The sequence below is a fragment of the Danio rerio genome, chromosome 16 (assembly GCF_049306965.1).
Source record: "Danio rerio strain Tuebingen ecotype United States chromosome 16, GRCz12tu, whole genome shotgun sequence".
NCBI classification, from domain to species: domain Eukaryota; kingdom Metazoa; phylum Chordata; class Actinopteri; order Cypriniformes; family Danionidae; genus Danio; species Danio rerio.
Genome location: NC_133191.1, coordinates 35253857 through 35274227, shown reverse-complemented (window position 1 = coordinate 35274227; position 20371 = coordinate 35253857). Strand labels below are relative to the sequence as shown.

Here is a 20371-nt window from a genome sequence, read left to right as displayed (position 1 = left end):
TTTTAGAGTGTGACAGGTGTACAATTCAGCATTTGGTCCTAAGAGACTCATTTATTTAATTGACAAATGTATAATTATTGTACACATTATGGAAAGATTGGTTAAACTGGATATAAAAAGGATCTCAGACAACTTTTTACTGCCATAATTGATTTCATTTTGAAATAAAAGCTGTATATTGAGATGTGATGGAAATGACGTTTGCTCATTTTATGATGGAAAAAATGTTAAATATAAACAATCTCTCTTCTTATCTAAGTTTGTGCTCTTACACATCTTAAAACTAGACAAATTGTTTAAACTTGAGGCCAGGATTTGTTAATTTTTACTCAACTTCACAAGACTAAAAGTGCCCGTAGTTGAAAAGTTTCCCAAATACACATTACATTACATTGCTGAAAAGCCTGACATCAACCTAAATTCTTTTATTTGGTTATTATATTAATATTTGTGTGTGTGTGTGTGTCTGTAAAAAATAAATAACAGAATAATAAAGATGTTATGAACATAGCATATAAATTGTGAATTAAATTGTGCTTCAAAAAAAAGATTTAATAGATATTTTGATTTTAAATAATATTATAAAAACGTTATAATACAACTAGAACACGTTATTTTAGTAAAATTGTGAAACATGAGCTAAACATACATGCACTATTTTATATATTACAATGCAAGGTGACAACAATGATATTATAAGACAGAACAATTTATTGTCATCAAACAGTTCAATAAATGTTTCACAGTTTTCATGTTATTTTCAGTCCCTCAGCTTCTTACAGAATAATATGAAACCTCTAAATGAAACAAATGCTGAACATGACGTAATGACCTAGAGTCTTCCCTCAGACATTTGCATGAATAATAATAAAAACTAAAAGAAATTAAATAAATAAATAATAAATAAGTCAATTATTCATAATGTGTGCTGATTTATCTCTTTTTTCATGCCAAGCAATAATTACTGCTTTAAAAAGAATAAAGGAAAAGCTAATGTCAAATACATTATTAGAAAATAACACCTGCGGAGAGACACATCATAGGACAACTAGATACAGATCGACATCTACAAAGAGCTAAATTAGAGAAAACATTTCAAAGTGTTTGTATCTATGCAAAGATATATGTTCGTTGAGGCGGTTATTAATCCGATTAAAACAGAAAATGGCATAAATGTAAAATAAAAGAAAGCAAATATACAGTTTACTTCAACATATGAGGTGAATTAAGCTTACAGACAAACTTACATTTAGATAAAAACAAAACAAACAAATGTGGAATAAACAAGTAACAAATAAATAACATTTGCAATAAAAAATACAGTATAAAACATAACAGTTGCAGTTTGTTCATGCATTCTAAGAATACATTTAAAATAAATGGGTTTTAAAATGAGTTCGTATTCTGTTGCAATTAGATTTTTAGTTTGTACAAATGCTAAATGAGAACTGCACTGCTGTGATTTGGAGAGACGATGCCGTCCTCGACCACAAACTACAAGAATGTCTGACTGCAATGGGAACAAATTTACAATGTCAATATTTCTAAGCTCACAAATAGACAGGTACTGGTCAGAGAAAGTGCGCCCCTTCATTTAAGGGGATTAAAATACAAACGTACTTCAAGAAGCCATGAAAATAGAACAGTTAAGCTGGTACATAATAAGACTCCCATTGCATAGCCGAAAGTACATGTCAGATTTTACATAACCCCAAGGTTTTTGGCTGTTTGAAGGTACTTTCTATGTGTATATTTGCCACTCCACTGGCTGCAGTGAGTAAAACCTGGACTGCCTCCAGCCTTTTGAAACGGGAGTCCTCCTCTTTGTTGCAGTTTACAAAAATAACCTCCAGGAGTCGTCATAGTTACCGATGACAGCGGGGGCCACTCATTCACTCCAGGGGGGGTTCATTTTGTCCAGGGTGTTTGGGGAACAGGAGTATGTCACACTAAATGTGGGTCATCGGCAGGGCTCACTGTAAACCTCGATGATGAGCTGGATGTGACTCCGGTTGGAGATCTTGCCTTCACTACATGTTCTTTACTTTTTGATGCTTTGTGGCTGCCTGTTCCTGTAAACAAAAATCAGGAGGAAAGAAAAATGATACCTCTTGTAATACTACTAACTGAAAATTAAGACTTAAATTTGGCTATATATTATACAGTGCACTTAAAAATACATAAATCAGCATAATAAGAACTGCTGAAAGTGCCTAAATGACATCTTTTGAAGAAAAATAATAGGTGTAAACTGATTTTCTTTTATAGCTATAGAGAAGGTAGGATTTTGTACATGTACTGCAGAAAGCCACTAGAGGGCATCTAAATTATTTTGGCTTTTTATAAGGTGTGATGCATGGCCTTTCAAAATGCATTCCATTCAGTGTGTGAACAGATATGCATTAAACAGCTCTATGCTTGTATAATGTGTGTATATTTTCCTCTCACACCGTGTCCTAACTACCCATGATGTGATAAAAAGCTTTTTTTTCATGATTACAGTAGAGCAAATTCTTTGTTTTAGAAATGGTGTCCTGACATTTTAATCCTAATCCTATCAGATTATGCTACCAACATTGCATTTGAATGGTTCTGAGGTTGGGGTAAGGAATTAGGTAGGGTAGGGTGATTTTACAGCTTCATATCACACTACTCCACATTAAAATGTACACTGGTAGCAAAATCTGCTAGCATATTGCGTCATTAAAATGTGCTACATACTATTTGAATGGGAGGTAGGACAATCTGACAAGATAGGACAAATCAACATAACAGTGTTGATGTCTGCTACATCAAGCTGAACAACAGCACAATTTACTATGACAGTGATCACCTCAGGTATTGATTGTTTTATGCAATGTTCGATGTTACCAGTGTGAGTTTGAATACCATTGAATACCAGCATGACATGTGTTGTCATCCTGAAAGCAGCAGTTGTTTACCTCAGATTTTGAAAAGAAAAAACTAGCAAACATATAGGTTGGAAATGAATATTAGAACTATGAACCAACAACATGTCACTCTGCATTTACCATTAGTGATGTTTATTTAAAAAATGTACAAATTGTATATATCAATTTTACAATTTTATTTCTCTCATTTATTTTTCCCCTTCACTTTCGTCAATTGGTGAAGTTTTGCTCCTCACCACTGTCGCCACTAGCTTGCTTGGTTTGGGACTTGTACAGCTGTGCATCGATGGATTTGCTCTTCAGTGTTTGGACTTTCAGCAGTGAAATTAAAGCTAAACTGAACTGAAGTAAACCGAACTTCAACTCTAAAAACTGGACTGACAGTTTCACTATATTGCGCTATAGAAATAAACATGAATTAAATTGAATCCATTGGGAGTGCAGCATTTCAGAATGGCTCTGGTATTTAAATGTCTCAGTCATGTCTCGTATTGTGTGGATAACCAAATTGCTTGTTGCTGGAATCTAGTTGCATTGCGTGTTGTTAGGACACAATGTCAGAATGTTAGAGTGTTCATTTTTAAAATCTTTTTATCTAATTAATTAATGGCTGTCTATTTTTTGTAGTTTGTTTTCAGCCTTAAAATTGGCTTAAAAAGCTTTTACTCATTTCGGATAATCACAAGTTTTGCATTTGGGTTATGCAGATCAGGGCCAATCTATAATACACTCTGCTGAATACACCTACCTAAACCATCAGTGCTAGGGTGCTTTCCATGAGGAGATGTACTAGTAGATCCAGAGCTCAGCTCATTGGTTGGAGTTTCCTGATATGAAGAGTGCCAAGCCATTGAAATATAATAAAACATATGATGTTTAACAGCCCAGTGTGAAACCTCGTAATTGAAGATGCTTGTATAAACACCCTTGACATACCTGATCGAAAAGATAGACTGTGACGTCATCGAAAAATGACACATTCCTCCCACGGTCACGGTTCTCTTTGTCCACGGGCTCCTTTGGCGATTTCAACAAGCTACGCAAACCAACTCTCTTGTCAACATCTGTTTCCGTGACAACGATGACGCGCCTGGGAGACTCCTCCTCCTGTTCCTCTTCTTCATCTTCATCTGGATCGCTACCTGTCGATGCAGCCCTCCTCCTGCCCCCTCTGTACTCGCTCCCTTCCCAGAATCCTCCTTTGGTATTTGGTGAGAGAGGAAGAGAAAGAGCAAGTGGAGGGAGGGATAAGGAGAGACGGGCCAACTTAGCTGAAATAAAGGTGGAGTGGGAGAGATAAAAGATAAACATCCAAGATGGCATGTCGGATATCTAACAACCAAAATGTTAACAGCCACTAAAAAAGTACAACTGACACTAATAGCTCATTACCACAGAGTAAACGGTTCAGTACAGTATATTACACAGTTATTCCTATTTCTGTTGTCAGTCATGAGCTGTAAATGGTACAAAACTAACAAACAGTACCACTCTTTTGGTACCCCTTCATTGGGCATCTAATACAGTAGTCCATTACATAAAGCAAGGATCATCAAACTTGTTCCTAGAGGGCCAGTGTCCTGCAGAGTTAAGCTTCAACCCTACTTAAACACACCAGACAAACTTATCAAGGTCTTACTAGGTATACTTGAAACTTTGAGGCTGGTTTGTTAAGGCAAATTGGAGCTAAACTCTGCAGAGACACCGGCCCTTAAGAGTGTTTCAGAGTTTATGAATGGTTTAGAGAATGGTTGACAGACTTCATGTGTAAATAACATTGATTGCTATTTGTTAGCATACACCATGACTGTTAAGTAAGGGTACTTGTTGGCAGTGGAAACACAAGACATATCAGAAGTTACCAACTCTAATCATACTATACTGTTTTGCAATAAACTATACTGCTCAGTAGGGAATAACACAAATCCAAATTGAACTGTTTGAAATTATTGTAAAGTATAATACCTTTCATAGCTTGATTTGCTGCTGGTAGAGAGGGAGTAACCTCAGGCTGTTCAAGCACAGTCAGTTCTTCTGTCTGTGCTTCAGCAAGTTCACTCAATAAAACAGAAGGAGAAGAAGGTGGGGTGTCCTCTTTGTTGCTAAGACAAATCATTCACAATAGGAAGAAATATGTTCTTTACTTCATTTAACAAGAAATGCAATCTACTAATGATACTTTGAAAGTAAAATGTGGTTACATTAAATGCCATAATAAGACTGATGTTAAAAGGAGATTCAATATTCTCCGTTTCACAGTGATTGCATAAATACCGAATATATGACTAGAATATAAAACAGCATTTAAATATCGTTATTTATTCTGATTTTTGTCATGTTTCTGAAGCATAACCACACCTTTCATTGTCCAGAAAATCTTTGCTTGCAGCATTTTCTTCAGAGGACGAAGTGGTAGATGCTCCCCAAGGATGTATAATCACACTGTCACTAATTGTAGATCCCCACAGGACATTGGTTTTAACATTTTCACTGAGAGAGTATTGAAGTCTTTCCTCACAAACCTAAACAAATATTGGATGAAAATGCAAAGGTTTTAGAAAAAGAGTGTGTCATTACAGTGGCAGTTTACTAGAACTTTTTACACACCTGCATCATCAGTCCATTTTTTGTCGGCATTTTTGAAAGTGACCTCTGCCCTTTTGAACCATCTGAAGAATGGCATGGTGAAAGAGGCTGCCCTGTTCCCTTCTCCATAGACTGTTGAGCTTCTCCTGGGAAATTTGAAGAAATGTTTCCATATTGCTCTAGGTGTTGTAAGACAGCTGTGGTACTTTCTGATATGCCGTCAACTTCCTCTTTTAGCTCTACTCTCGTCTTCTCTTCTGAATTTGCTGAGTCATCCTGGTTTATTATGCCACTGGCACTGCTTGTTCTTTGCTCTGGATTTCTCTTCAAAGATTCAAGCAGATCTAAGTTTCCCAAAAACAGATCTCCAAGGGTCTCTTCATCCCCAGAAATGCAGCATAGCTGCTCCAGTTTTTCAAAATCTTCCAGAGGCTCCTCATCCAAGTCCTTCCACTCAGAGATCAACAACTCGGGGATGGAGTTCAGTGAACACTGGGATAGAGGTGGATGGGCCGCTTTCTGGGACAGGCTATTTCTGTCATCCTCATGTAAAGAATTTGATTCTGATTGAATGTGGTTTTCTTTCATGAGAGATGTGTGCAGTTTCTGTCCCAGGTTTGCAGTGATACCTTTGCTGTGTGTGGTGGTACTTATAGCAAGTTCAACATCATCAAGACAGCCTGATGGGTCCACGTGTCCTTTATCAGGCATTTCATCGGCAGAACAGAACAGGCTTGAACTGGTCTTGATTTCTATGTGGTGTACGGTATTTGGGAAACTACTTGAACCTGGACACTTTTCCACTTCTGCAAGTGTGGAAGCAGTGCATTCAGAAAGCTCCATTGGAATCAGGGCAGGGGCTGAACACTGAACATTGCTACTGTGGATGTTGCATGGCTCTGGATCAGTGCTAATGGTAAGACTAGGGCAGGATGGAGAATCTGATCTCTCTTTTTCCAAAAATGCATCACTGATTGTGGTAGGACAGTGATTGTTGTCAAGATCGTGTCTACTGGTTTCTGCACTGTGACAGTCAGTGTGCACTGAAATGAAGTGAGAACTGTCAGCCAAGTCGGTGATTGAGTTTGACATATTAATTGTGCAGGTTTGATGGTCTTCATGGGCAGCACCCAACATTTTGCTAGCTTCAGTCATGGGTGCACATTTGGCTTTGGTTTGGTCTGTCAGCACATTTTTGTTGTGACCAGAAAGTGATTCTTTGTGGTTTTTCAAAGATTCATCAGTTGGATTTGTAATAGAAAATGAGGGGGATTGAGTCACACAACCTCCTACACCTACCATGTTTTCGTGACTGTCAAACTCTTTTTTATCATCCTCCCTAAACATTTCCCCTCCCAAATAATTTTGTAAACATGTCTCGGAATTATGGGTATCAATCAACATTTCAACAGGTCTGTGCTGAACAGGTGGCTCCTGCTCTGGGATCTCCAGATTCTCAACTTCCATCTTTGTATTGCAAGTATCGTGCTCTTGTGCTCCACTTTCCAAGTCTGGATTTTCCATGTTTTCCTCTTGCTGAACGTTCGGCTTTTCTAAAGGTGTTTGCAGAGATGAAAAAGCTCCTTTTGTCCCATCAGAAAAGATCAGCCTCTCAGGTGATGGATAAACAGCTTGTCCTACCTTCTCATCATTAAATGTATCTTCACATACTCTCTGAGCAGAAGGGTGAGACTCGCTATCTGCAAGCTCATCATTTGCCTCAGATTCCCAGAATTCATGGCTCACCACCAAGTGTTCATCAGCTACCCAGGTCTTTTTACCAAAACTCGGGAAAAGCTCTGAACTGAGTCCTGCTTCTGGTGTCCGAGTTTCGGCAGCAGCCCATTGGTCATTTTCCACAGGCCAAAGGTGAAGCTCTCCCTGCTGAAATGCCTGACAGTTGAATTCACTTCTCACAGTTTCCTCCATCCCATAGTCTTCATCAAGGGCACTCCACAACTCTTTTTCCTTCAGTTCAAGACCCATAGATGCACCTCTGCCAAATTCATTAGAATGTTCTTCTTTTGATTGCTCCAAACTACTGGCATTTGCATCTGCAGTACTTTGTGACGATTCCTTGATAGTGAAGCAGAGTTCCCCTACAGCTAGCTGACTTTCCGACCTCTCCTTTGCCTGCTCATCCTCACCCTCTTCTGAATATGAGAGGTTCCTCAAGCCTAGTTCATTTGCATCTGTATCTTGAATATCAAGCTCAGTCCTTTTCACTCCTGTAGGTTGTTCAGCATTTGTCTCAGACCAAATGACTTGGGACATGCCACATTCAGTGTCATTATTGCTGAGCTTGGTGTTCATCTCAGGGCTGCTAATGCATTTAGAATAATCAGACTGTAAGCTGTAAAATCGCGATAACCTAGATTTACTTGTGTCTGATGACTGCTCATCGATTGAAAATTCAGGTGTAGTACAACGTGTTTCTTCATACTTTGCTTTTTGCACATAAGAACAGTGTTCAATGAGCTCTTCTTCGCACTCTTGTTCAGAAATGTGGTTTTGAGGCTCTGAGACTACATGGGCAAGGAGTCTTAGATCCATAGCACCTGATTCATGCAGCATTTTTTCCAGCTCACTTTTTTTAATCAGAGTGGAATTTTGGAAGTTAAGAGAGTTGTTAAATGGAGCTCCTTTATTTGGCTCATCCTCACCATTGAAAAATAACTTGGCAATAATCTCAGCATTGCAATCACTCTGAGAATCTCCTGGGATGTCAGTGGAAGTCAGATGTATGAGACCCTTCTTTACATCAGCTGAATTATTCGAAATCCACAATTCCTGTATGTCCTGTTTCATCTCCACTTCCTTCTCAAAATGTTCCAGCAGTCCTTCATCCTCAATCTTTTCCTCAATTCCCATTAATAATCCTCGCTCTCCTGTGCGAGCGCTACCTGGACGAGAACTGCCAAGCACATCAGTGCCTCTTCTGCTTAAACCTTCTCCACCGTCCAAGTCACTATCAGAGAAGTAGGCTGAATCACGATGTGGTGTTTCAGTTCCCAGGGCCCTCCATCCACTGCTTCCTCCACCCAACCAGGAATCTCCAGGCGTGAGACAGTCTAATGAACTAGATGTCAAAGGTGACAAGACAGAATCTGAGGGTGTCATGGTAGAAAGTGACTGATCAGAGTTGGGTTCATGCACCATAGGCGAGTGGAACACATCTGTGCTTGAATCATTCAAAGAAAATAAAGAGTCACTTGGAAGAATGTTCTCATTTGCACCTTTTGTGTCTTTGTTATCCCATGTGGTCCTCGAATAGATTTCCTTGTCAGTTAAGGTGGTTTGCTCAAAGGAGTCAGACAGTCTGTTGGCAGTGGGGGAGTGTTGACTTATGTCTGAACTGTATTCTCTTGTCATTGTAGAGCTTGTGCCACCTGGTAAATTTGTTTTTGGTGAAATATTAAGAGAAGTTGATTCATTTGGTGTCTGTTTTGGGATTTCTGATGGTTCCTCACTGTTCCTCAATGTTGCATTTGATGTCATCACCTTGATGCCAGGTAATGCACTGTGATCGTTTTTCTGCAATCGCTCTTTTGACTGAACAAACATGTCCTTCAAATCATTTTCAACACTTCTAATATGCATATCACAAGAGATCTGATTTTCATCCCAACTTTGTGAACCATTAACCTTGATTGCCTCAATGGTTTCTATTGCACCTTCTCGTATACTATCATGCTTGTTCTGACACTGCAGAGAGTCTTGTTTCTCTTTTATAACAGAAGTTATCTGTTCCAAATGAGGTCCATTTTTAGGCATTACTTCTGCGGGAGGGAAATCATTATGGGAATTTTTCTCTGGCTCTATTTCACATGTAAATTGGCTGACTTTAGTTAATTTCTGAACTGATTCAAGATTTTGTAACTCAGATGCAATCTGAAGTACTGGGATTTCTGGGCGAATAGCAACTTTTATTTCACTTCTTTTTGCCCGCTTGGTGACTTGAGCATAAATTGCTTCTTTTGTGTCACCTGGTGGATTTCCTGCTCGTGTTCTTTCCGATTCAAACTGTATTGTTTGAGATGACTCTGGGTCTATGCATATTGACTCATACTCAGGAGACAATGGAGTAGGTGACACACTCTCCTCTTTTTTACGTTGTCTTGTAATGATTTCAGTTAGAAATGTTTCAGCAGATTGAATCTCCTTTAAGAATTCCTCTCTTGTCATTTCCCCTTTCTTCGCTTCAGGTTCAATGCTCTCATCGGATATTTCAGAAAGCAGGGAATGAGACTTTTTCATCCCTGATAAGAAAGCATCCTCAGCTTCTGAATATGCTGGCAAATCTGAGGGAAATGCAAATAGATGGGGTGTAGTTCCAAATCTGGAGACTGGAGTCCCACCTTCACCGTCATATGCATCCTCACAATCAGACACAGATGTCTCAATCTCTGTAAGGAACAAATCTCTCTTTTTGGTATTGCCTTCATAACCAGATAGGAAATCTTTGTCTGAGGCCCAAGCCTGTGAGGTCGAGTCAAGTTCTGAGATGAGAGACTGGGAACGACGCATTCCTTTGTCTTTCCTTCCCTCACTTTCTCGTGTCCATGAGTTTTCGCCATCTTTCATATCCACAGGGTCATTGGAGATCTCAGTCAGAAACAAATGTATGGGAGATTTCCTAGCGGCTGCAACTCGCTCTCGCTGCATCACTGCATCTTCCCTCCATATTGCTGGGAGAATGGTGGCAAGGCGGGATTGTGTTCGCTTCATCCCCCTTGAGAAAAGCTCAGTCGTAGCTGGGTCATCAGCCAGGCTGGTGTGCTGAATGGTTGTGCTACTCATCGGTCTGTGTGGTGACATGAAAGGATCATCATCATCCTCATAATCATTATTATCATCATCCTTTGAGAATTCTGGACTAGAGGATGATGTTCTCTCAATTTTTGGAATTGTGGATTGGGATCGGGTCATTCTGGAGGAGAATTCATCATCTGTAATGTGTGAAGTTGGAGCATCTCTAGAATTATACAAAGACTGAGATCGTGTCATGCCTCTGTCAGCATTTCTAGCATCATTAAATTCACAGCTTAGTGGGTCTCTCTGTAAGTGCATTGTATTGTATCTGGAATAAATTTCTGATGAGTAATTTTGACCCTTTTGGAGTCTGTAGTGGGGAGGGAGAGGTGGAGGACATGTTTGAGGCGGGAGGAACATGGAGTGACTGCCCGAGGATGGAGGAATAGAAGGGGAAAGAGAAGGAGATGGAGGCAGTGTCTGGTGAGTTCGATTTAAGCCCAAATGGTCAAAGTTGGCTTTGGACAGTGAACTCATTAGTAAAGAATCAGAGGTCTCAACTTTGCCAGACGGGTATGAAGATCCAGGATAAATGTCTAACCCATATGTTCTTGCATATCCTAGTGGAGGAGCAGGCAGGGGGCGTGAGTGCAGATGGCTGCCAGAGGACATGGACATTGAACGAGGTTTAGGTGGGAGGAGAGGTGCTTGAGAACCAAGCGACTTTTGGTTTGGTTCTCCAATGTCTATAACAGCATAATCAGTCACTCGGTTACAACTCTCTTTACTAAACTCAACCAAGCCAGTGTTTGGAACCAAAACCTTTACCTCGCTGGATCTGACAGTCTGAGAGGAACCTCTTCTAAAGCCATCTTGATGACAGAAAGCTGACCTGTCTTTTGCAGCAATCCCTGTCTGAAGCTCAACCAGCTCCAGATCTCCAGGACACTTTGCATTTGTTCTTAAAGAGCGCCCTTTTCCTAAACTAGGGGACTTATCCTGGGGAGTATGCTCTTCTAGGCGAATGTAATACTCGCTGGCCAGTGAAGGGCTGCGAGCGCTGATCACAGGGACAACTGTGGGTGTGTCCAGTGTTTGCCTGTGGCCAGAACTGGGTGTTGGTATTGGCTGAGGTGGAGGAAGTGGTTTGTAGCCTCTCCTGCCATGTGCCTTTTCCCAGAAGTATTCAAAGTTTAAACCTTTGCTTGTTTCTGTTACTGTAAGGATGTCATCAAGCTCAGATGTAGGAGTAATATTGTCCACGGGGTCCAAAAGGGGGAAGGAGTTTCCATTTCCTCTGAGGCAGCCATCCTCTCTCCCATACACTCTTTCCCTAAGAAGTTTGTGTGCAGCTGACTGGAAAGCTGGAGGCCGGAGTGCATCCCACCGTCTTTCAAACGACTCATCACTCTCTCCTCTCCTTCTTTGTCCGCTGTCTTCATCATAATCTTCCTCATCCTCATCTCTTCTTGTGCTCTTTCGACTTCCTTGTTCTGCGGCAAGGAGAGAGGAAAGGAGGAGGAAGACTTCACTGACTGTAGGACGCTGGGATGTTGGTAGCCAGCATGACTGCATTACCTCGTACCTGACGAAATATGTTTATTAGTATGAAACATAATGTTTTATAGACATTCAATAAAAATATCTTTAAAAAAGTACAGTCAAGATAAAAAAAATGTATGTTCTGTTGATGAATTCTATATAGTCTACGTATAGATACATTTCATCAAGCTAAAGCGTTTAAAATTACTGACCAATAGTCTGCATGAGCGAGTTTGAGGCGAGGTTGAGCGAGAGTGATCTGTCGTTCTCTGATGACAAAGGTGAGAACTTCTTCATCGCTCAGGTGTCTGTGCGGCTGAGCCCCAAATTCAAACAGCTCCCATATCACAACACCCAAAGACCTATAGGTTGTCATTTTGGGGGAAAAAGTGTTTAAACGTTAGAAACAGCCAAGAGTAGCAGAAGCATGACCAATTCAAGTACCTTAAGAATGTGTTGTTTTTTTTATTAAAACAAACTAATTAAATGATAGTTTTCATTTGTCCTATTATTGGAATCCTCCTTTAAAATTTCTCTCAGAAATACATTAGTCCAGAATTTTCCATACCACACATTGCTAGTTTTGGTTTGATCGGTGACAATCAGATTTCCACGAAACTCCTCCAAGAGTTCAGGAGCAATCCAGCGGAGAGGTATCCACAATTTGTCTGGGGTTAGATAATAATCCTCCTGTTTGTGTAAAATATGAAAATGAAAATGCAAATTAAACACTACAATTAACTGACAAATGACAAAAAAAAGCCAGCTATACCACTGACTGATTGAAGGCCTGGTCAAAAAAGTCTTTTTGAACTGGAGTTCAGTAATCGTTTAAATACCTTGTATTGATTGTGTGAGAGGCCATAGTCTCCAATCCGAACCGTGAGATCTGAGGTGAGGAGGCAGTTCCTCAGTGCCAAATCACTGAAGAACAAATGACAAATAGACAATTGTAAAAAATGTATTTGATATTTTCACAATTCTCAATTTTAATATATGTTTTCTGGTCACATTTTATAATAAGTGTCTATTAATTAATGTATTTGCAAACATGAACCAAATACGAACAGTACTTTTAGAACATTTCTCAATCATAGTTCAACATTTACTAATGGATTATTAAGATCCAAAGTTTATTACAATCCAAATGCTTGTTAAGTAATGTTCATCAAGTCGACATGCTTATAAGCAGCCCAATGTGAAGTGGAGAGCTGTTATATAAAATAAAGGGCTTTTCTTTCTGTAAAAACATCTCACGTATTAATGAGCTACCTGAAACAAAAATATCAGACACAAAACATGGATCTGAGCTGTAATAGTTCAACAGCTCTTTCATTGAATATAAATCTCATAGAAATAAGAATTGTCTACAAATGGTTGAATGCAGACTACACTAACCTACTTATTTTTTACTTGCCAGACCAATTAGACTCAAGTATTTGAGGGAGCTGTGTGATAACATTAGTTAATGTGCTGTCAGTTAACAAGAACTAACAATGAACAGCTTTATTTTTTATTTAAAATGAAGAATAAATACTGCAATAAATGTATGTGTTCGCTGCTTGCTCATGGCAGTAAATGTCTGAACTAATGGAACATTATTGTTAATAATTTTCTAACCTGTGAATGTAATTGTTCTCATGGAGATGCAAGAGTCCTGATGTGATTTCATATGCCATTCGCTGTAAGGTCAAGAGGTCTCTGTTTAGCAGGTCAGGGGTCATCCCATCGGACTTTCTCTGAGCTCTTAAATACCTCTTCAGGTCCCCCTGTACATATAAACACAATAAAAATGGAAATCCAGAATATTACATGGTACAGAGAACAGGATTATTTGTCTAATCAAGTATATTATTAAAGGTTTAAGACAATCTGTGATAGGACAATGCACTGGTAAAAAAAACAATGGGCCTCTTTATGAAACATGCAGGATTAATGTCTATGTAATTTGTCTGTAAATCCATTAGCCATCTACTCCAATACATTGCACATCCATTCTTGCATAAATGGTTTAATTAAACTGAATCAGTGTTTCATGAGCAAATCCAATTTACTACATTATCCAGCACTACAAATAAGAGATTAGCTTATTAGCCAAAGCAGTAGTTGCATTTCTTTAAAACTGGTCTAGATATTGGGTTCTCACCAGCTGACAAAACTCCATCACCAGGAGGAAAGGAACACTCTCACTGCACTGACCCAAACACTGGAGGATGTTTGGATGCTGAAGACTTCTGTCAGTTGAGAAAAGCAAATCAATAAATGTTACTTCCTGCTCTCTGTTTTTGAACATTTGAAGCAAATATTTTTTTTAGCCTTCCAGGACACACATGTCTAGTGTAGAAATGAATACTATGATATTATTTTAAATGTAAATGATAGAGGACAAAAATAAAACAATTTATAGCATACATGAGTAATTTGAGTGCTAGGTAATAGCCTCGATAGAAATTACCAAATATTTCTATCAACAACATTAAAGGGCACCTATCATGCAAAATCCACTTTTGGAAGCTATAATGAATCTCCATACAGAATACGGGAATATTTCTGCCATGAGATGTGTTGATGTGCAAAATCGGAGCAACATGTTAAACTTTGTTATTTGTAACTGGGTGTCTGCTTCATCACTGATATGCTGTCTATCATTGTGTTGCATTGATATTGGGTATCCTTTTGAAGCAGCATGCCTGAACAGGGTAAAGTCTAGATAGGATAAATCTGCGGATACGCACATCAATCATTTTTGTGATGCTGTATAACAATAATTAATATATATTTATTTTTTTCAGAATTATTTTTCACCTTTATTGACAGGACAGTGGAGATTAACAGACAGGAAAGTATGTTGAGCAGAGAGAGGGAAAGGATCAGCAAAGGACCTCGAGTTGCGACTCGAACTCGGGTCGCAGCTGGGTGCTATAAGCCGACGCACTAACCACTAGGCTATTAAAGCAGACAATAATTAATATTTTAAAAGTACTGGGGTTTGAGTTGAGGTGGGGGTAGACGTTAGAAAATGCAATTTATTGGGTATTTTAAAAACTTACATAATTATTACTCAGTACAACTACTGTTTTCACGTGACGGTTGGGTTTAGGGTTGGGGTAGGGGTAGACATTAAAAAAAAGTACAATTAATGGGAATTTTAATAAATAATGTAAATAATAGTTTTCAACTTCCGGCCGCAACTGTACTGGGAGAACCAGCACATTTGCATTTAAAGGCACATGCGAAAAACAGATAGAATTTCCTATGACCCGAAAATGTACATATTTAACAGGGTATAATAAATGATCTGATGGGTATTGTGAACTGAAACTTCACAAACACATTCTGGGAACATCAAAGACTAGTAAAACGAGGCATAATAGTAGGCCTTTAAAGAAAAAAATGGGCTAAGTAGGAAAAACAACAATCAGCAAGACAACAACCGCTGTTTATACCTCAATGTAAGATTTGTTTTCTTAAAACTTAAAAAAATACAATGCTGCATGTGGGCATAACTTAATCTAAAACATTTTAAGTTTGTCCCTTTTTGACCACTTCCAGAGGTAAATGTAACTCTAGTGTTTGTCATAGTGTGAATGTTCATGTCATCAATTGCACTCAAACAACAACAAAAGACCATATTTGCTTCAACATACCTCAAATTTAGGCACATAACATTGGGTTTGTTAATTTATGAATACCTGTGCAACACACTAATCACTCCTCCAAAAATGATAAAATAAAAGGTAATGGTCTCTATGAAACCATGTTAATACCAGGTGGAAGTGGTAATGTGTCACAGCTTGACCACCTAAAATGCATGTTAGTAACGAGTAGAAACAGGGCATAAAAGCAGCCAGAGTAACCCAGTTTGTCTGACCTGTATGGCTCGGACTCTGCCAGGAACTTCCGCTGTTCCAGAGGACTAGCACTGACCCTCAGCTCCTTCACCACTGCCTGATAGGAGCTGCAGTCACATAGCACCTCAGCTAGGATTACCTAACAAAGACAGATCAAGAAGTTATACCAGAAAACAGTTTACTACAACAAATTTGCACAGCACTTTCAAATGAGTGTGGAGAAAGAGAAAGTAAGCTAAAAAAATAAATAAAGCTGGCATCACTAAACGTACAGACCAGCATGATCCACACATGCCAAACACACTACAAATCCAGGTCAGTGTAATTATAGATGGTCATAAAGTAAAAAAGAGAGGATGAAAATGAGACCATGGCCTGAAATTTCATATTTTAGGTTTAAAGGAAACATAGTAATTGCTTCCTTCCAGGTTTATGTTTATCTGAAATAGCATATCCTTTTCAGTTTTCTTAGACACGTATCAATCTAGCATGAACTCTTAAGTTTTATTTAAAGATGTCAACCTTTCCAAACCAGCCATTTCCAATCTCCTGCAGGTAGTTCAGAGTGTGCCTTCGGAAACATTGGGAGCTGTCTGTTGAAAATAATAGAAAATATATTAAAGATTGTCAAATAATCATCATTCAGTGTAAAAATGAAATGACAAAATACTGTACTCAATCAAATATACAAAAGTAGCAGTGATCACACAAAACTATATTATATTTAATGATTAAAATTATTTATTTATTTGAAGGACAGTGGCAAAATGTAAAGCTAATGGCATGTAATATTGCATGTAATCAGTGGGTTACCTGTGCCATTTGGTATGGAGTGGCAGTTCTTGTCCCGGAGAGGGAGAGTGTAGACCTCTGGAAGTGATGGACAAGAGGACAAACTGTCCTCAGGAACAGGACTAGATGCCCCGGAGCACTCCTCACCTTCAGCATTATCAAATTCCTGATAAACATTGTCCATTTATAACATTTAACAAAGACCCAAAGAAAATAAAACATATATATATATATATATAAGTAACAGCAACACATTATGCAAATTTCACACACAGTAAAAAGACTTACATTGAATCCCACGCTTCCTCTTTTGCAGCAAAGGCAGGTGAGAAGCAACAGAACAAAAGAGACCAGTCCAGAGCAGGAGATGAGAATAATCACATAAGGGGGAGGAGAGAGAGAGTCGTCCCGGGACAGAGAAACTGAAGGAAAAAACCAGGAAGAGTTTTACATTTTTAGCCCAACAGATATAAAGTGTTACATTTCTATCCTGATAGACAGATGGATAGACAGATAGACAGATAGACAGATAGATAGATAGATGGATAGATGGATAGATGGATAGATGGATAGATAGATAGATAGATAGATAGATAGATAGATAGATAGATAGATAGATAGATAGATAGATAGAAGGAAAGATCGTGTACGGTATATATTCCTATCAGGGAAAAATCGAAAAGGGCAGCGTTACATTCAGAACATAGCACAGGAGTCCAATGAAGAGTTTTCATTGCACAAAGGGTGAAAGTACAGAGAAAAGCAGAGGAACTGAGAATAGATCACCTTCAGAATGGGTTTAGGGAGGGTTTGAGAGTTTAAGGGAAGCAAAGGAGAGAGACCAGAGAGTCACCATACAAGTCATTCCTTGTACTCGTCACTATTGAAGTAGGAAAGGTATTTGGAGTTTTGTTTGGGGTGAAGGGCCTTTTTTTTAGGGAGGGGACTGGATCATTGAAAAAGATTCTTGTTTTTGGAGGGTTGCTGGGTCAGAAAGAAAGGTGCCATACTTGATTTTGTACCTCAATTTGGCCGTTTGTTTTAGGAGAGCCATCTGTGGAGAAGAGAAGGTGGGGAGGAGGGCAAGGAGGTTAAATACCTTAGGTATTGTGATTATCCAGATGCTAAGATTGAATAGCTGCTAAAATAAAATCACATGTATGATCCTTGTCACTTCATCAAGCTTAGCACACATGCTATTGCTGAGAATCTACATCTCACTAGTTTAGGTGAAAGAATAAATGCAACGCACATTTAATAAATACGTTTAAATTGAGAATATCAAAGAAAAGAATGGGGGAATAATGACATTAAAGCAGTTCTGTGAATGCGAGGAGAAAGACAATCTTTCCTTAATAATTTGTAAGTGTAACTTTTGGAAGCAGCAGGCCATGGTTTTTCCTAAAATAGCACAGGCACCACAAAGACTTTTTTGGACACATCATTACTGACAGTCTCGTCTGAGGCTTGGGTAGGCAGTTTTAAAAGAGTCATGGGGTACTAAGCAGTCATTAAAATCTGTTGTGTGAAAACTGTGGAGGTCATTTAAGATGGTGCTCATGTTAGACACATACAGATGCCATTGTCAGTTGTCAGGTAAAAAAAAAATTTAATTGTAATCTTGCTAGGTATGTTTTAAATTTTAATTAATTCAGAAATTATTTTAATATTATTATTTCTTGCTAAAAATGTCCATTTATATAATCAATCTGGGAAACTGCTGTGTTGCTTCATTTGTATTCATATTTAAATGTTTGCTTGAAAACACATATTTTTCTTTAAAAGGTTTGCAGAAATTATAGCAATTAAAAAAGGAAGTGTTGATATTTTAAACTAATTTCATCAAAAAATCATAAAACTTAAATATATTCAGGTTTGTGTGTTTAAAGGTATTTTAGGTGAAAAAAATATTACTTTCTTAAAAGAAAGCATTAATAATACCAATATTTCCAGCCTTTTGACCTGTGGTGTGAAATAATTAATCATAGTTTTCTTCATTATTAATATTATATTTTATTATTTTATTCATTATTATATTACTATATCATAATAATAATTATTATTATGTTATATACTTAATATATACATATTACTATCATTATTCACAATCAAATATTATAAAGTTTTTTTTTTGTTCAGCTAATTACTTCAATTAGCAGACATGCCTTGCACATCAAGTCTGCTCTATTTATGAAAGATAGGCTATTGTACAGCCTTCTATTTCTAAAAATGATATTTCAGAATACTTGCACCTAATATGTATTGCAAAAGGTCACTGCATTTGCTAGTGCATCATGATAAAAAAAAATCGAGTAAAATATAATAAATAATAATCAGCACAAATGCAAAGCTTGCAATAAACAACAAACACGTTGTGTTCGAGAATCACCTCACGGTGTTCGCCCACATGAAGCATGAAAATATATAGGCTAATGAGCAGGTAGATGTGTGCATACATGAAGGGTGTTATTATTCATCTGATAACCTTTTATTGTTCGAGGAACAGCGGCCAGACACTGGCAGACACGGACCTGTGCGCAGTTCCCTTCTTTGACCATATGGTTCCACATACTGCATACGAGAACACAGAAATAAACACGCGGGCCTGCTGGCACCTTACTGTTGGCACAGCAATAATACGCGGAATAAAACAATACACATAATAATAAATTGCGGCAAATAAAACCACTTTTACTTAAAATAAAAGAATAGATGATGTTTGAGGGAATAATCGTGTTATGCAAATACGATTCACCTCAGGCCCATATGTAAAATTAGGAGAGAGCGGTAACGCAGGCCCACAATGAAAAAATCATACATGCGCACCAGAATAACAGCCAGACACCTTTATTATCATCATCAGTGCGGGATATGCCTGGCTTCAGTGTATGGACGCATAAATGATGCCAATATGATTTAAATTTTTTATATGATGTACATACACACGACTGAATCATGAAATGACAATTAATGACACATACACACACACACACAGAGTCGTCACCCCCATTTTCTCAGAGCAGACTGTCAAATTCCCCTTATTCATACAGCGTCTCATCGCCTCCTCCCCCCTCGAGCGCGTAAATAACATCATGCCATCCGAACGACACGCTCACCTTCCTTCTGCGGGGCTCCAAGCGCTCTCTCCGGGTTGAAGTACGACATCAGCCCCACCAGAACAATCACCCAACACTGTTGTGACATAGTCGCGCGGTCCACGGCACCACCATTCGAGCGATGCTGTCAACGTTCCCCGTCGCGCTTTTGGCTTCCCGCAAATAAAGAAATGTCTCCTTGTTGTGCAAGGCTGATGCCCTCCTTTAATCCGCAATTAAACACGGTGTGAACGCTCTTTTGTGTCAGCCTAATCCTGCGGTCCGCATCCTCACCAGCGCGCTCTTGCTATTCCAAGCTCATCGCGTCCAGTGGGTCGAAAACCGGCCGAAAATACCAGTGAAGCCATTCTATTGGTCATATATGCCATCCTATCCTATATACCGTGTCAGCATCATGTGAGTGGTCCAGCTATGTTTTCTTCCAAGAAGCTCTTCTACGTCAGACGCCACCGAGTTTGCGCTATTATGTTCTCAGTGGAGCTGCGTGCGCGCCTCGCGGTGATTTTCGTAGGTAGAGAGACGTTGCCTCGCAATCACACGATGCCCTTCGCTCAGGTACCCGCTGCCGGTCTGCCGACAAAAGCGTTTGTTTATGAGACTGGAGGACGTCAACGCCCCCGTGTCGTGGCTTTGGGTATCATTGCATCAAAATCCCCCTAAATCGGACCACCTCCACAGAGCGGTGACATGATCCGTTTGGGAGGACAGGTGCACGGAGCGTGCCATTGAAATTCCCTATAGCCTTCAAGCTAATGACATGCAAATCTCTGTCTGTGTCTGAGAAAGGCCAAATATTTTCACCACAAAGATTCCTTTAAAT

The 20371-nt window shown here is 38.9% G+C and overlaps 1 protein-coding gene across 3 annotated transcripts; it reads right to left on the bottom strand.

Annotated features, from left to right (window-relative positions):
- Positions 1 to 691: 691 nt before the first annotated feature.
- Positions 692 to 20123, bottom strand: lmtk3 (lemur tyrosine kinase 3). 3 transcript variants are annotated; one of them, XM_073926144.1, is made up of 17 exons: positions 19552 to 20123; positions 17458 to 17489; positions 16724 to 16857; positions 16457 to 16601; positions 16166 to 16236; positions 15664 to 15782; positions 13939 to 14026; positions 13413 to 13561; positions 12632 to 12716; positions 12361 to 12482; positions 12005 to 12154; positions 5520 to 11835; positions 5271 to 5434; positions 4878 to 5014; positions 3849 to 4183; positions 3661 to 3739; positions 692 to 2072 (listed from the first exon to the last, which is right to left on the bottom strand). In XM_073926144.1, the coding sequence occupies exons 7-17, from the start codon at positions 13954 to 13956 to the stop codon at positions 1945 to 1947; spliced, it is 7683 nt and encodes a 2560-aa protein (XP_073782245.1). In that variant the 5' UTR covers positions 13957 to 14026; positions 15664 to 15782; positions 16166 to 16236; positions 16457 to 16601; positions 16724 to 16857; positions 17458 to 17489; positions 19552 to 20123; the 3' UTR covers positions 692 to 1944. The 3 variants fall into 3 exon arrangements, with proteins under 3 accessions (XP_073782245.1, XP_005158431.2, XP_001921503.4); XM_005158374.6 differs by lacking the exon at positions 17458 to 17489; XM_001921468.8 differs by lacking the exons at positions 3661 to 3739; positions 17458 to 17489.
- Between the last annotated feature and the right edge of the window lie 248 nt (positions 20124 to 20371).

Excerpts from the sequence above, each read along its gene's own strand:
- lmtk3 (XM_005158374.6), bottom strand. The coding sequence starts at position 19,639 with ATGTCACAACAGTGTTGGGTGATTGTTCTGGTGGGGCTGATGTCGTAC. Across the intron at positions 12,155-12,360 it reads ACCAAAACTAGCAATGTGTG|GTCTTTGGGTGTTGTGATAT; the intron begins GTATGGAAAATT and ends GACAACCTATAG. Across the intron at positions 2,073-3,660 it reads CCCTAGCACTGATGGTTTAG|GAACAGGCAGCCACAAAGCA; the intron begins GTAGGTGTATTC and ends TTTTGTTTACAG.